At 41.0% G+C, this 17073-nt stretch overlaps 1 protein-coding gene across 2 annotated transcripts in view; it reads left to right on the forward strand.

The window, feature by feature from the left end:
• Smc3 (structural maintenance of chromosomes 3) overlaps nt 1–17073 on the forward strand; it is a 43102-nt gene that overhangs the window by 13131 nt on the left and 12898 nt on the right. The window contains exons 5-17 of one of the 2 annotated variants that reach the window (NM_031583.2): nt 3057–3128; nt 3442–3521; nt 3760–3838; nt 5427–5544; nt 6376–6551; nt 7063–7143; nt 7500–7664; nt 7912–8033; nt 10341–10554; nt 14953–15056; nt 15155–15254; nt 15747–15907; nt 16261–16402. In NM_031583.2, coding sequence (NP_113771.2) covers nt 3057–3128; nt 3442–3521; nt 3760–3838; nt 5427–5544; nt 6376–6551; nt 7063–7143; nt 7500–7664; nt 7912–8033; nt 10341–10554; nt 14953–15056; nt 15155–15254; nt 15747–15907; nt 16261–16402 — 1614 coding nt within the window. The remainder of the gene's footprint in view (nt 1–3056; nt 3129–3441; nt 3522–3759; nt 3839–5426; nt 5545–6375; nt 6552–7062; nt 7144–7499; nt 7665–7911; nt 8034–10340; nt 10555–14952; nt 15057–15154; nt 15255–15746; nt 15908–16260; nt 16403–17073) is intronic. The other variant, XM_039109434.2, reaches the window with a different exon arrangement.

A 17073-nucleotide genomic window follows, 5' to 3' on the forward strand; every position in this document is an offset into this window, starting at 1 on the left:
CTCACTGACTGCTCTTCCCAGCGTCCACATGGTGGCTCACGAGTTTCTGTATTTCTTTCTGGCCTCTGGGTACCAGACATACATGTGGTGCATAGACACATATGCAGGCAAAACACCTGTATGTAAAGTAAAAATAAATACATCTTTAAAAAAAAGTTCGTTATAGATCCCTTGTGAACATGATGCAGTCTTAATTCTTTAAGTGCTATTCTGTTGTAAAATTTAGTGAATTACATCAGTACCAGGTAAAAGCCTAATAATTTTATTTTTTTCCTAATAATTTTATAATAGAAGAAAACTTACACACCTTTGCCCTATGATCTTTTCTGATTTTGGTTTTTAAGAGTTATTATTGTGTGCATGTATGTGGGTACACGTGCCAAGGTGTACGTATTAAGATCAGAAGACTTTGGGGAGTTGGTTTCTCTCCTTGTGGGTTCCTGTGCTTGAACTCAGGCCTTCAAGCTTTCTTTCTTGGTGACCCACCTTGTCAGCCCTTGTTAGCCTTTTTGAGATAGTTTTCACTTTGTTGTTCAGTTGACTTCAGACTTGTAATTCTCTTGCCTAGTCTCAAGTCCTGGTTTAGAAGTGTGAGCCACCATTCTTGGCTTTATAAATTCCTTTTTTTTTTTTTAAAGATTTATTGATTTACTTATTGTGTATAGAGTTCTGCCTGCATGTACACTTGTAGACCAGAAGAGGGCATCAGTTCCCATTACAGATGGTTGTGAGCCACCATGTGGTTGCTGGGATTTGAACTCGACCTCTGGAAGAGCAGGCAAGGCAGTGCTCTTAACCTCCAAGCCATCTCTCCAGCCCATAAATTTCCTTTTTAAGTGTTATGTGTATGTGTTGTGTATATATGTGCTTCCCTGTTTCTCTGTATATGAGTCAAATAAATGCAGGTTCTTGAGAAGCCAGAGAGAGCATTGAGTTCTTTGAAACTGGTGGTTGTAAGCCACCCTACGTAGGTGATGAGAATTGATCCTGGGTCCTCTGCCAGAACAGTAGGTGTTCTTAATCACTGAGACATCTCACCAGCCATTACAGTTGTGGAAGACTGCTATCTGGCGTGCTCTGTGGACAGGTTTGCTGAGGACAAAGAGTGGCAAATTGAGGAGCTTTTAAGATAACCAACTGGAAGTCGAGGGCATACAGAATTAACCACTGCAAACCAAATGAAGTCTGTGTTTGTTTTCAGTGTGAAAAATAGCGTGCGGAGGCTGGTGATGTAGTTCAGTGGGAGGACGCTTGCCTAGCTTGTTGAGGCCAGTAGGTTTGACCCCCACACTACAAAACAAAACCTGTAGGGAAAGTTGTTAGAGATTTCATTAGGATAAGGAATTACAAAAGGCTGTAACGAGACACCAGAATTTAGCTGGTTTTAATATTGTATATGGGAAGCTGGAGAGAGGACTTAGTGGTTTAGAGCACTGGCTGCTTTTTCAAAGGACCCAGGTTCAAATTCCAGCACCCATGTGGCAGTCTGTGTCACCCATGTGACAACTGTCTGTAAATCCAGTTCTAGGGGATCTGACAGTCTCAAACAGATATATGGAGGCAGAACACAAATTAATAAAAATTTAAAAAATTTAAACATAACTTTAAGATCAGATAAGATTATACAGTATATCTATCTAAATGGTGTTTTTTTTTTTTACATACAGGAAGTCCCTTTTAAACACTTTTTTCTTCTTTTGAGTTTGGATTCCAGTGATAAAAACTGATACAGTGTGTTGGCTGTTTGTTAGGCTTCTCAGATTGGCATTGAAAGCAGCGATCTTTTGGGGGAGTATGGCGTGGTTAGATGTCAAGATCAGGTGTCTTCCTCTATTTCTGTCTGCATTCCAGTAAGCTCGAGGTACCCTGTTCTGACTCCTTTTCCTGCCCCCAAATACTAGGGTTGTAGACATGGCAGCTGTGCCCAGTTTTTATGTGGTGCTGTGGCTCTAAACTCGGGTCCTTGAGCTGCTTTCCTAGTGTTTACCATTCCAGAAAACAAGTAGTGAGTGATCCCTGAGCTGGATGGAGAAGGTGGTAAACCATCCTGGACTTAGTATGTAATGTGTCATGCATTGGTCAGAGCGACAAACCAATTGGTCAGGTTTAAAATCATATACTATGCCTCATATGTTTTTAAAACAGATTTCTAGTAATCACCACATGAGTTCTCTTCCAGCATTAAGATGAGACTACAAAAAAAGAACCTTAAAGTATATTGAATATTAGCAAACTGGTAGAATTGGGTGACTACAGGCTGTTGTGCCCCAGTAAAGTGGTTTCATATTTAAGCCCGAGTGCAGTAATGTCTTGTTGCTGTGATAAAATACCTGGCATAAACAACTTCAGGGCCGAAAGATTTATTTTGGTTCATAGTTTCATAGGTTTCAGTCCCTGGCTCTTGCTTCTGTCTCTGACTCCAGAGTAAGGCAGAATATTTTGGGGATGGGAACTTGTGACAGATGCTCCTCATCTCATGGTAGACAAGAAACAGAGCTGGCCGTCATGGTGCACTCCTTTAATCCCAGCACTCAGGAGGCAGAGACAGCATGAATCTCTTGAGTTTGAGGCCAGCGGTGACCACTACATAGTGAGACTATGTCTCAAAAATAACACAAAGAACAGAGTGACAGGGACGTAGGCCAGAGGGCAGCCTCCAAGGATGGGGCCCCATTGCACTAACTCACTTTGGCCCTGCCCACGTTTATTCTGATTCAGTGTATTTAATATTTGGTGAGAGAGAGAGAGAGAGAGAGAGTGTGTGTGTGTGTGTGTGTGTGTGTGTGTGTGTGTGTGTGTGTGTTTGCTTGCATTGAGTCAGGCTTGTCATACTCAGCTTTATGTGTGTGGGGGGCTGGGTGGGGCAGGTAAGGGGTCCCACTGTGCAGCCTGTCTCGGCTGCCATTGAACTAAAGGTCAGCCCTCTTACCGTAGCCTCCCAGGTACTGATTGCAGGCGTGCCACTCTGCCTTTCTGGGCAGACTTTACAGTGGGTTTCAAGAGTGAAAATATCACTTAAACTACAAATGCCCCATTCTTTTTTTTCCATGTTTCAGGAGGGTACAGGTCCTCGTGTTATTTCTGCTTTTGTGGAAATCATTTTTGACAATTCAGACAACCGGTTACCAGTAAGTGATAGTCAATTTTTAGTAATGTTGAGGATTTTATGCAATAGCTTAAAATTATAACACTAAAGATTTATAATTTAGTTCACGCTAAAGTAATAAGTAGTTTGTCAATGGTTTTGTGTTTAAATTTTAATGAGCATTCTAGTAAATAAAGGATTATATAAACAATTATAAGGAACAATTTTCTAAATATTACAGTATTGTCTTAATTTAGATTGTTGAAAATCTGAAATAGTTATGATCAAAGACTTTAAAACGAACTTATTATGTAAGAAGTTGTCTACTTGACTCTATGGGCTTCTTTTTTTCTTAGATTGATAAAGAGGAAGTTTCGCTTCGAAGAGTTATTGGTGCCAAAAAAGATCAGTATTTCCTAGATAAGAAGATGGTCACGTAAGAATTTGTTTTTGTTTTCAGTTTGTTACAAATATTTATAAAAACACGAGTGGGTTCTTCCCAGAGCATTCAGTATGAACGTGTAGCTCCAGGTTTCTCTCAGAGATGGTGCCTCAGTTTCTAACAGTTCAGGTTCTGTAGTAGTTAAAGCTGTTTAAATTCGAAGCTAATTTGCTTGCTTATTACTGGGTACTTTAAAATTATTTATCTTGAAATTTCTCTTGATTATTAACAGGAAAAATGATGTGATGAATCTCCTTGAAAGTGCTGGGTTTTCGAGAAGTAATCCTTATTACATTGTTAAACAAGGAAAGGTAAAGCTTCGTCTTTTTTTGTAGAAATTATTTTTCTTGATATGATGGTCTTCCCCTGAATGATTTTGATTTATTGGTTCTAATTGTTAAGTTGGACCAAAAACTAGACATTACTGTCTTTTGTATTCATTTTTTTGTATTAATGTTAATGTTTTTCATGGGTATGAAGTACCTAATACATGTAGACCAGTCTCTGACCTCAAATTCAGAGGTCTGACTGCCCCTGCCGCCCTCGTGCTGGAATTAAAGGATATGCCACTACTAAAGGTTAGTTTTATATTGAAAGAAGTATATCATTAGATTAAGTGGACCTTGATTATTCATGACCTACTGAGGTAGTGTTTATTGGAAGACATTGGCTTTTAGAAGTTACAGTATCTAAGACTATTACATAAGTTCTATAAATAGGTTTGAAAAAAATTACTTCCTGGGTTGGGGATTTAGCTCACTGGTAGAGTGCTTGCCTAGCAACTGCAAGGCCCTGGGTTCGGTCCCCAGCTCCAAAAAAAAAAAAAAAGAAAAAAATTACTTCCTAGGCTGGATAGTGGTGGTGTATGCCTTTAATCCCAGCACTAAGGAGGCAGAGGCAGTCAGATCTTTGAGTTCAAGGCCAGCCTTGTCTACAGAGAAAGTTCCAGGACAGCCAGGACTATAGAGAAAAACCCTGTTTCAAAAAACCGAAAAAGAAAGACAGACAGACATTCCTAAAAGTGATGTTCCATTTTTATTGTATTACAGGATTAAAGTATTATTAGATAGTAAATGCCTACAGGGGAAGAGGCACACCATAGTGATGCTTGTCATTCTCCTTGCAATCTTTTCATCAGCAGATAGATGATAGACTTTGGCTGATGATTCTGCTGCTTCCTCTCTTCCATCTCGGAGCTTACTCTCAGTAGATGCCTTCCTTTGAGAGTTGTCCTTCCCTAGAGTATTGTTTGATGTGTGTACTTTGATAAACCATAGTGTCTTAGCTCAGAACAAGTTGTTCTTTATGTGAAAGTGAAGAATAACATAATTTCTTCAGTGCAGTGGTAGTATTTTGGGATCTAATGATTTGTGTTAAGTCACATGACACTTAGTATATTAAAGCATGCAGTTCTTGCTATTTTTTTATAATTTAAAATGTAAAAAATTATTGACGTGTGTGCATGGTATGTGGGTACATGTGCTACAGCTTGCGTGTGGAGGTCAGAACAACCTTGGAGTCACTTCTTGTTTTGTACCTTTATGTGGGTTCTTTATGTGAGGTCAAACTCAGATTGCCAGGTCTTTAGCATAGACATTTGTATACCCACTGAGCCATCTTCACACAGTCTTGTAGGGTTTACTACAGTCTGTCTGAAGAAGTCTGAAGCAGGGCTGGAGAGGTGGCTCAGGGGTCAAGAGCAAGGTCTGCTCTTACAGAGGACCCAGCTAGAAGCATGCAGATCTCTCTAAGTTTGAGACTAGGCTGGTCTATTTATTAAAGCTTCAGGATAGCCAGGACTACATAGAATCTATCAAGAAGAATCTGAACAATAAAACGTAAAAGTTTTCATTCTTAAGGAGTAGGAGTAGTCAATAGTTGTTTTTTTCCAAATTATAGATCAACCAAATGGCAACAGCACCGGATTCTCAGAGATTAAAGCTGTTGAGAGAAGTAGCTGGCACTCGAGTGTATGACGAGCGCAAAGAGGAAAGCATCTCCCTGATGAAAGAAACAGGTAAATAGACTCGTGATGTACAGGTTCCGTTAGTTGTCTCTCTCTCTCTTGTGTTAGTAATAGTTAAATGGTGGTGTCTGACCTCAGAAATACATTGTACAGGAATTTTCCTGCATACTAAATAAAGCAAATTAGTTTGAAGTAGTTTAAAATAAAGAGTAAAGGAAGATGTCAGATAACAAGGCCTTTAAGTCAACCAGTTTAACTCTGCTTCCTCAGAACTGTGAGCAGAGGTGAGTGGATTGGGTGCTTCTCCCTCTCGGGACACTGGCATGTCAGTTGTTACAGTGCTACATTAGAGGGTACAGGGAGATGCAGAGTTGAACTCGGAGTTCTTACTAGTATATTTACTGTAAGAACCCTACTTTGCTTAGAGACAGACAGTTCTAGGCTTAAAGTTAGTAAATTGACGTGACTTTAGAGTTCGTATCTCTGGTCCCAAGACTTCCTGTCTGGAAACTTGTTTTGTGGAGTATGCCCTGCCTGGAGTCTAGTTAAGTAGTCATTGTATAGTTAGTGATGGCAGGCAGTGCCTGAGTGATAGAATCTGAGGATCGGCCATGCTGGTGGTGATATTTTTCATTATGCTGTGGAATAGCACCTGCTGGGAAAAGCAGATGTAAACTGAGGTTCTTTGTCACATACAAGAGAGACTGTTAGTGTGTGATTTTGTTCTTTTTTTTTTTTTTCATTAAAATTTGATTGTTGTTTTTGCATCTTACATATCAAAGAATGCTGTATTCTAGAGGATAGTTTTAATTTATATTTAAAAAGTTGATATTACATGAAAATTGTACTTAGTACCATCTTTCTGTTGTTTTTGTTTTGAAGAGGGCAAACGGGAAAAGATCAATGAGTTGTTAAAATACATTGAAGAGCGATTACATACTCTAGAGGAGGAGAAGGAGGAACTGGCCCAGTATCAGAAGTGGGATAAAATGAGGCGTGCCCTGGAGTACACCATCTACAACCAGGAGCTCAACGAGACTCGCGCCAAGCTTGATGAGGTCAGATGCTTCCTTTGTAGTGGGTTTGTTGTGTGAGCATGTAAACTTCTCTGCATTTTTACCTCTTAGTAATTTTTAATTAGAAACTTAAAAAGTGAAAACCTTTGTGTGTGTTTTGAGATAGTGAAAGCCAGACTAGTCTCGACTCCTGAGTGTAGAATTGCAGCAGTTAGCCTCTACACCAGCCTAGAACACAGACTCATGCTTAGTACTTTCCTATAAGTTGCTGCAAAGGAAATACTGAGTTCTCTAATTACATCTAAAATACAGTAACAGGTTATTTTAGATTTTTCTTCACATTTTAGAATGTGTTTTGTAAAGTAATAATGTTTTATGCAAAAATTTATTTTGGATTATCCTTGAGCTTTCTACTTAACAATTTTTCTTTATAAAATTTTAAGCAAATGATTATTCTTAGTTTTTCTTGGCAGTTACAAAGTAATTTTAACTTTGTGTTATGAAGTGTTAGTTACACAATGACTTAAAAATGGTAGGCTGTCTTGTTTTTCAGCTTTCTGCTAAGCGAGAAACAAGCGGAGAGAAATCCAGACAATTAAGAGATGCCCAGCAGGATGCAAGAGATAAAATGGAGGTAAGGTCATACAGGAGCCCAGATTTCTTTGAATTTCAACAGTTGAGTAATTTTTTTGTACCAGAATTGTGGGGTGGTGACCACAAAGGGGACTGGCAGAGGTTAGATATTGGAAAATGATTGTTGTCTTAAGTTTCAAGTGAGAGAAAAGGATGGACCAGGAAAGTGGACGGTATGGGTGCAAGCCCAGCCGCTGAGTTCTATCTCTGGAGCCACATAAAAGTGACAGGAGAGAACTGCTTGTGCTCTCTGGCCTGTGCACCCTCATGGTCTGTGCACAGGGCCACAAAAGTTTTGCAAAGACACAGTCCTTCCACTGTACTTCTGCGTATGACCTACTTTCTCTCTTTGATTAGGATATTGAGCGCCAAGTTAGAGAACTGAAAACAAAAATTTCAGCCATGAAAGAAGAAAAAGAACAGCTCAGTGCGGAGAGACAAGAGCAGATTAAGCAAAGGACCAAGCTGGAGCTTAAAGCCAAGGACTTACAGGATGAGCTGGCAGGGAACAGTGAGCAGCGGGTAAGTTACTGCTGCAAATGAAACCGTGCTGATGGGGCAGACTACAGAGGACAGCAAGCCTTTCTGTGACCGGTGCAGAATTGAGGGTTTGTAGGAGGTTTGCCACATTTGATTTGTACTCAACCGTCAACTCAGTGCTCGTTTTGCTGATAGCTTAGTTGTAGAATTGAGTGAGTTATTTTCGTGAGAACACTTTTTGCTGATGTATAAATTAAGCAGATTGTATTTTTGCTTGCTTTATTTACAGAAACGTTTATTAAAAGAAAGACAGAAGCTGCTTGAAAAAATAGAAGAAAAGCAGAAAGAACTGGCAGAAACAGAACCGAAATTCAACAGCGTAAAGGAAAAAGAAGAGCGAGGAATTGCTAGGTCTGAGGATGGACTGTCACCAACAGTTAACCCTGCTGCACATTGTTGTAGTGATCTCTAGGTCTGAGGACTGTCACCAACAGTTAACCCTGCTGCACATTATTGTAGTGATCTCTAGGTCTGAGGACTGTCACCAACAATTAACCCTGCTGCACATTGTTGTAGTGATCTCTGGGTGTAGTGATCTCTAGGTCTGAGGACTGTCACCAACAGATAACCCTGCCCATTGTTGTAATGATCTCTAAGTGTCCCAGGTTCTTGGTGTCTGTCCTATTTAAAGAAATGGAAAAGATGTATACACAAAAGGAAAATAACCAGTAGTTTTATTAAGAGCAAAGCAAAAACACATTTGAACACAAGCAGGTAGTTATCAGGAGGTTGTGAAGGGGAGTAACTTCTTGGGGTAACCAGGCAGCCCAGTCCGTGCAGATAGGAATCCTAGGCTATGTTCTCAGCACAAGCCAAGAGCCTATGTTGCCAAGCTTCTTCTATATTTGCCTGCTAAGTTCCTCTATCCAACCTGCATAGCTTTGCGTTAAGAAGGTGCTAGTATAGTAAAGACAGATCAGAGGCCACTGTGTGAGCAGCGCTGAGGATTACTGGGAGCTGTGTTCTGCTCTGAGGCTGGATTTCACCTGATAAGGATAGTCTGTGCCCTCACACCTGTGGTGCTTATGTACTTATATGGTCCAGGTTGCTACTGCTCAAAAGCCCTGGGGCACTGGATGTCCCCCTCTTGATTTTTTTTTTTCTTTTTTTTTTTTTCGGAGCTGGGGACCGAACCCAGGGCCTTGCACTTCCTAGGCAAGCGCTCTACCACTGAGCTAAATCCCCAACCCCCCCCCCCTTCTTGATTTTAAATTAGTTAATTATTGTTTTGGAACAGGGTCTCGATGTAGCCCTGGCTGCCCTGAAGCTCACTCTGTAGACCATAGAGGTTCACCTGCCTCTGCCTCCTGAGTACTGGGACTAAGGGTGTGTGCCACCACCACCATCCCTGGCTTTTTTATCTTTATTTTTAAATAAGACAGCCTCCCTTTTCTCTGGCTAGCCTTGAACTCAGAGGTCTGTGTTTCTGCCTCCTCAAGTGCAGGGGTTGAAGGCATGAGCCATCATGCTCAAGCACATTCATTTTTATTGTGTGTGTAGTAATGCTATGGTGCATGTGGAGGTCAGGAGACGATTTAAATTGGTTTTCTTCTGCCAGCAAGAGTCTCTTCCTGTAGAGCCATTTCCTGTTGGTTCCCATTGTCTACTTTAAGTGAAGTTCTGAGAGGTTATGCTTGTTTGTTTTTGAAACAGAGTCTAATGAAGCCCACGGTGGCCCTCAACTCATTATGATTTAAAGAAACCTTGAACTTCTGATCCTCCTGACCCCACTTAGAAAGTGCTGGAATTACAGGCACAGACACGTGTGCAATACCAACAGCATGGGTCAGGTGCTAGGGAGGAGCCACCTGGTTTGCATGCTAGGCAAGCACCTGCGCTAAAGAGGCCATACCCACGTTTACCTGAGAATCACAGGGACCCACTGCCATGCCAAATCTAAATACTGTGTTTAATCTTGAAATTTTCTCACTCAATGCTATTTTAACTTTCGAACATTTTAGTATTCATCTAGATATCAGTGTGTGCTGATTGCTCGTGATTTAGTGTGTTTGTTTTTGTGTTGTTTTTGTTAGGTTCTGTTGACTTACTCTCCTAGCTGTAGACATGCACGTTTTTACATCACTTACATTCATTTTAGTGAACAGCCTATATTCTTTTATGCCTATTTTTGTGTGAGGATCCCTCACTTGTTATTTTATAGGAATGTTTTATGTAACCAGAATACTTACATTCTATATGTTTAAAACACTTTATATTATCTTTTAGAGTGTTTTATTGTATAGTTGAAAGTATTAGTTAAATATAGGGCAAGTGTTTCTGAAAGTCCTGAAGTGGGGCAATAGCATTATCTAGAATCTAGTGAGCGTTCAGATCTTAGGTCTGCCTAACGTTCTTAGTAAAGGGTTTATTCTGCCTGTAATTACAATCCTAACGTTCCCTTTGTGTTAGTACAGTAAAAACAGATAGTACAGGAGCTTTATTAATTAATTAGCAGGTAGTTTTAGCACTTAACCCCTTCCCTTGTTTATTTCATTGTGCAAGTTATGTGTGGAGGTGAGAGGATAACCTTTAAGAGAGTTTTTCCTTCTACCTTTTGGTCCTGGGCCATCTCAGCAACCTATTGCAATGTCATTTTTAAAAGGATAGTTTCTGTAGGGTTGATAATTATTATTTCTTGTATTTGTCTGTCTTCCATAGATTGGCTCAAGCTACACAGGAAAGAACTGATCTTTATGCAAAGCAGGGTCGAGGAAGCCAGTTTACATCAAAAGAAGAAAGAGATAAGTGGATTAAGAAGGAACTGAAGTCTTTAGATCAGGCTATTAATGATAAGAAAAGACAGATTGCTGCTATACACAAGGATTTGGAGGATACCGAGGCCAATAAAGAGAAAAATCTGGAGCAATATAATGTAAGAAAATTTTGCTTTATATTTTTTGGCTTGTTTGTTGTTTGAGACCATGTCTTACTCTGTTGCTAGGCTGTTTCTATAATTCAGTGTGTAGCCTAGGCTATCCCCAAACTCAAATCAGTCTTGCTTCAGTCTCCTGAATGTTAGAAATATAGGCATGCGCCACTGCTGGCCGTAAGAACTTTTGTAAGTTTCGTGAATTATTTTTGATAAAAACATACATTACACATTCACATTGCTGTTCATCACTGAAGAAGTCAGGACTGGAACTCAAGCAGGTCAGGAAGCAGGAGCTGATGCAGAGGCCATGGAGGGATGTTACTGGCTTGCTTCTGGCTTGCTCAGCTTGCTTTCTTATAGAACCCAAGACTGTCAGCCAAGGGACGCACCATCCACAATGGGCTCTCTTCCCAACTTGGTCACTGAGAAATACTTCCCAGCTGGGTCTCTTAGAGGCATTTCCTCAAGATGGCTCCTTTCTCTGTGATAACTCCAGCTTGTGTCAAGAGTGCATACGAAACCAGCCAGTACACAGTGTTGTGTTTTATGTGCTGTGTGCTTGTGCATTCATGAGTGCAGGTGTGGAGACTGTCTACTCCCACTGTGTGGGTCCTGGGAGTGAGGTCTGAGATTTACCCACTAGGCCATCTCAGTGGCCCCTCCTTTTGTTTCCTAAAGATAGTCCATGCCAGTGAATGTTTGCATAAATGATTTTTTATTTTTTCAAATTGAACTTTAAATTTACATTTCAAGTGTTATCCCCTTTCCCAGTTTCTCGTCCATAAACCCCCTATCCCATCTGCCCTCTGCCCTCCCCTTCTTCTATGAGGGTATTCCCCCACCCATCCACACAACTCCCACCTCTCCACCCTGACATTCCCCTGCATTGGGGGTGTTGAGCCTTGGAAGGACCAAGGGCTTCTCCTCCCATTGGTGCCCAGTGATTTGGTGTTTTTGTTTCTGTTTTTTTTTTTTTTTTTTTTTTTTTTTTTAATGTGCCTTGGTGTTTTGCCTGCATGTATGTCTGTGAGCCATCTCTCCATTTCCTAGACTGAGTATGTTTTTAATGTTTTTATTACTTCATAATCTGCCTTTATTTTTATGTGTGTGTGCGTGTGTGTGTGTGTGCGTGCGCGCGTGTGTGTGTGTGTGTGTGTGTGTGTGTGTGTGTGCGCGCGTGTGTGTGTGTGTGTGTCTCTCCCTGGCTGTCCTGGAACTTGCTCTGTATAGACCAGCCTGGATTCAAACTCACAGATGTCTGCCTGCCTCTGTCTCCTGAGTGTGGAGATTAAAGGCGTGCGCTGCCACTTCTTGACTCAGCCATTACTTTTTAATGTGTTAGACAAGTCTAAGATAAATTTATATTAGTTTAAAAATAATTTTTAGTTTCTTCTAACAATTTTCATTTTTTAGACAGTTTTTTAAACTTATGCATTCAGGTGTGTTTGTGTGTGGGTATGTGCATGTTAGTGTGTGTGGAGGCCAGAAAAGGATGTTGGATCCTGTGGAGCAGGCAGATATGAGCCATTCAGTGTGGGTACTGACAACTGAATGTGGTCCCCTGTGAGAGCAGTAAGCACCAACCGCTCATCTGTCTCCTTAGCTCCCCCATCAGCCGTATTGCTTACTGCAGGAAACGCGCTAGCTAAAATAGTGGTGCTTTCGTTAATTCTTCCTAAATGAATTACACATCATTTACAAATTTAGCTAAAATTCTCTTAAAACATGAAGTAGAGGGTGGAAGTTTTAATTGGGCTTATTCAGGGGTATACACGTATGAGTGGAAAGGTCCTGGGGCTTGATGAGAAGAGACTATATATAGGACAGGTGTCCAGTAAAGAAAACGCCTTTACCCTGAGGTCTGCACTAGTTGGTTGTTGGTTTCAAAAACTTGAAAAAGCATAAAATCTTAAATACATTGTGAGGATGTACAAGCACATGCATTTAAGTGTTTTTAAATTAAGCACACGCATGCTTATCTCTCTCTGTTTCATTTTATGTTGAGTTTATCTCTGAGCTGTAAGGTTTTGTTTCTCTAGCTCTTCAGGGATCTTTTTCTTCTGTTCAACCTCCTTTCAGACTTAGGAACAGTTTGTTAGATTTTATTGAGGATCATGTCAGTGTGGCGGGAGCGTGTGTGGACTAATTGAATTGTGAGTTTGACAGTGCATCGTGGGTGCTCCGCTCACCTGCACACTTGCTGAGCAGAGAAGCTTAAGTTCTCAGTGTTCCTCTCTGAGTTCTAAGCATGTGCAGCAAAACTTCAACACTTGGGGCCACAACCCCATTGTTAGGCCTGGGCATACGTAATGGTATCATTGATAGCCGCCCAAAATGCCACACATTAATTGCTTCTTTAACATGATGTCTTTCTGGTATACGGAGGCTTTTCCCACATGCACATTCTTGCTAGCCTAGGCAATTTCAAGGGTGTTCTTAAAATGAACATTAAGATTTGAATTTTCAGTTTACACGACTTTATAGGGCTTTATGGGTAAGAAAGAAAGTGGTGAACTATTTCATAGTTCAACTCAGACTGCTTATAGAAAGAGCTCTGTGCTAATAGTTTTTATGTCATGCTCAGATTGTTTCTTTTGTGTATGAATAGTGGTTAGGGTTTCCAGAGGTCTTTTGTGCAAATATATTTCTTGAAGTTGGATGAAATAGGATTCAAAGTGAGATCCAGGATTTTATATTTTATTTACTTGTTATCTTTCTCTAATCTGCTTTAGACTATTTCCAAAGACATGACCTTTTCATTTGTTATAAAATACATATATGTTAAATTTCACCTTTAATTGTGCCCAAACCTCTTGGGCTTTGAAGAAGACATTGTTATTTTCTTTGTGCTGTTTAATTCTCAGTTGCACAAACAGAACATGATAGGGGACAGACAGTTCGGTGTGAATACAGTTGCAAGGGTGATAGACCAGAGTGTGCACTGTATGTCACAAGTGGGAAACACAACTCCGCTAGGTGTTATTACGGGGCTGGTGTGATAGCTCTGCAGATTAAGGGGTTTGCACCAAGTCTGGTGATCTGACTTAGATCCCTGGAACCCACATGGGGGGATATGAGAGCCAACTCCTGCAAGTTGTCTTCTGACTTGGCTTCTGCTGAGGAAGTGTACACACACGACAAAGTGTGCATGTGCGAGAGAGAGAGAGAGAGAGAGAGAGAGAGAGAGAGAGAGAGAGAGAGAGAGAGAGAGAGAGAGAGAGAGAGAGAGAGAATACCTTAGGTATGTGATAACTAGTAAGGATAGTTTCCGTTCAGCTATGATAGCTACATACCCTTCTTGAAATAAGGAAAACCAGGGAACCAACAGCAGTAGAGGATCCCAGTCACAGATATCCCCACCCCTCACCCCAGGTCTCACTCTGTAGCTCTGAAACTCACTATGTAGATCAGACTGTCTTATAACCTCAACAGAGATAGTCCTGCCTCTGCCTCCTGAGTGCTGAGACTAAAAGTGTGTGTGTGTACACACACACACACACACACACACACACACACACACACACACATACATACATATATATGCCAGCACACTGTTAGGGTTAACAGAGGAAAACCTCCCGGTAGTTCTCATGTAAATTAAGCCTGGTGTTTGATAGAGCTTTTGTTACTTCTGACGATTTAGTAATACTAACTAGGGATATAGCTCAAAGATAGACCCCTTGCCTAACATTGTGGGACACACTGAAGGAATACTAAGGTTTAGATCGTGTGTGTATGTCTGTGTGTGTGTATGTGTAGGTCATGGAGGACAACACATGAGTTCTTTACGACATGTGGACCCCATGACAGAGCACAGGCCATCATCAGACTTGCACAGAAGTGTCCACTTGCTCAGCTAGATATCTTGCCAGTCCTTTTTAGTTTTTTGTTTTTTTTGACTTACCATACAGAGTAATGGGTTTTATTGTAGCTTTGGTTGTGTTTTGTTTGTTTTGTATTTTGAGACAAAGGGTCTTGCTATATAACCTGTCTGTCTTAGAATTCACCAGGGAGATAAGGCTGGCCTGGCACTCACAGAGGTCTGCCTGCTTCTGAATGCTAGAATTAGACATGTGCTACCCTCCCAGCGTACACTCGGATACATCTGGGCAGTCCTTTGTTCTCACCACTGCCCCAGCGTCTCCCCTCCCCTTCCTCGGCTTTCCCGTCACATGTCCCATTACCTCATTAGTAACCATTCATGCCCATGGTGTGTGTCTTCAGGTTCTGTCGTGCCTAGTGACCCTTTTGAAACTGGGTTTTAGTTGCTTCTTTCAGATATAGCCAATGTATAATAAATTGGACATTTAAATTATCATTTCTTGAACTTCAGTATATGTATCTGCTGTGTGTCACTATGGATTAAATCGATAACAAACTAGAAAATTTTTTCCATAGAAACTGGATCAGGATCTCAATGAAGTCAAAGCTCGAGTTGAAGAACTGGACAGAAAATATTATGAAGTGAAAAATAAGAAAGATGAACTACAAAGTGAAAGAAAGTTAGTAGACTGAGATGTGCTGTCATTTTGATGCAGTCTTTGTTTGATTTTAGTATGTAACTCTTAAATGCTGTTCACCCCTCACTCTTCTTGCTTAGTTACTTGTGGAGAGAGGAGAATGCAGAACAGCAAGCACTTGCCGCTAAGAGAGAAGACCTTGAGAAGAAGCAGCAGCTTCTTAGAGCGGCAACAGGAAAGGTGAGCAGTCTTGAGTCATCAGTGAGTTCCCACAGCCCAAGCCATCGAGTGTTCTAGCACCAGGCGGCAGAGCCCGATCACTCACAAGCACGACGAAGTTGGGCTGTGCTGACAGTTCTTCTCTGTCTTTATTTACTTTATGCTTTTCTACTTTGCTTTGCTTGTTTAAGGTCTACTTGTGTAGCTCAGACTGACCTCAGACTCATTCCGCTCAGCTCAGTGCGTGCAGGAAGCACAGGTGTGTGCCGCCAGACCTAGTCAGACCTAGTTCATTGCCTGTGTTAATGAACGCCATTTCTGTTGTTAGATAAAGAGCCCATTTTAAACTCTGGTGTCACAGAACACAACCCACAATATGTAAACTGTAGTTACCATATTTCAAGTGGACAATGTGCTCGGTAGTATTATGTCTACTTGAATGGCATAGTAGGCTCATTTCTTGACAGCAAGAGTGTCCCTGGTGATGTGATTTTTGTTGTTAACTACCTTCAGGCCATTTTAAATGGAATCGACAGCATTAACAAAGTGTTAGACCATTTCCGGCGGAAGGGTATAAACCAGCATGTGCAAAATGGCTACCATGGCATCGTGATGAATAACTTTGAGTGCGAACCAGCTTTCTATACTTGTGTGGAAGTCACTGCCGGTAACAGGTGAGGTTGGTGGTTGTTTGTTTGGTTTTTAGTTTTGCCTGACATTTAAATGCTTTTTTCTTTTAAAAATAGAGAAGTGAGAATAATCTGAAAACAGTTTTGTAATTGCAGTGCAGCCTGTCTTCCGTTACCCCCTTACCCTTGATTCTGTGTAACTAGTTAAAGAAGTAGGTCCTGGATACTTGTTCCTAATTCCAGAAACTAGGATTTTACCCTTTGGGGGTTCCTAGTTCACTGGAAGTTTTTCCTTCAGATAATGGATTGGATTGCATAGAGGAATGTGGATCGTGCAGTCCTTAGACATCTGTGGCACCACCTTCCCGGCAGTAAAGACGTCTGATTCTGTTGTGCAGGTTATTCTATCACATTGTCGATTCAGATGAAGTCAGCACGAAGATCTTAATGGAGTTCAATAAAATGAATCTTCCTGGAGAGGTGACTTTCCTGCCTCTTAACAAGTTAGATGTGAGGGACACTGCCTATCCTGAAACTAACGTGAGTCTCAGTTAAAATCTCCCTGTGTTGTTTGTTATGACATCTGTTTAATATGGGACTCAGTGCCTCACATAGAGTAAGTACACTTGGTGCTGGGTTGGGCTGAGTGGGGAGAGGTCGTAGCCAAATCATGGAACAAAACGTCGTATCTATGTTCATTTTCAGAGTGACAGCAGGTTTAGGAATTTGGGGAGAATTCCCCAGGAATCCTGTCACATAAATGGAAGATGCTAAGGCTTTCTGGATATGCTTTTAAAATAGTCCAAGAAGTGTCTGTTCTTACATGTTTACATATCCTGTAAAGGGATTGCTAGCTGTGATAATGGTAATTGCTTTGAGGTCTTTGATCTCAGCATGTTGATTGTTGAAGCAAACTGTCTTGCTCTAGGATTAAGGCTGAACCTATATTAGAATGATGGGTAATTAAATTTGAGGAGACTATTGAGAATCCTTTCTGCTTTTTACCAATTTTACTTTGAAGCTCTGGGGAAGAGAATTGAGGCTCACAGATATGAGGTCATATGAAAACAAGACACAGGGAAGCTGGAGTGAAGGCTCAGAGGGTGAAGGCCCTGCTGCCAGGTCTGACCACCCAGGGTCGATCCCTGGAGCCCACCTGGTAGAAGGAAAGAACTGAGTCTTTCAAATTGGCCTCTGGCCTCTGGATGTGT

The sequence above is a fragment of the Rattus norvegicus genome, chromosome 1 (assembly GCF_036323735.1).
Source record: "Rattus norvegicus strain BN/NHsdMcwi chromosome 1, GRCr8, whole genome shotgun sequence".
NCBI lineage: Eukaryota > Metazoa > Chordata > Mammalia > Rodentia > Muridae > Rattus > Rattus norvegicus.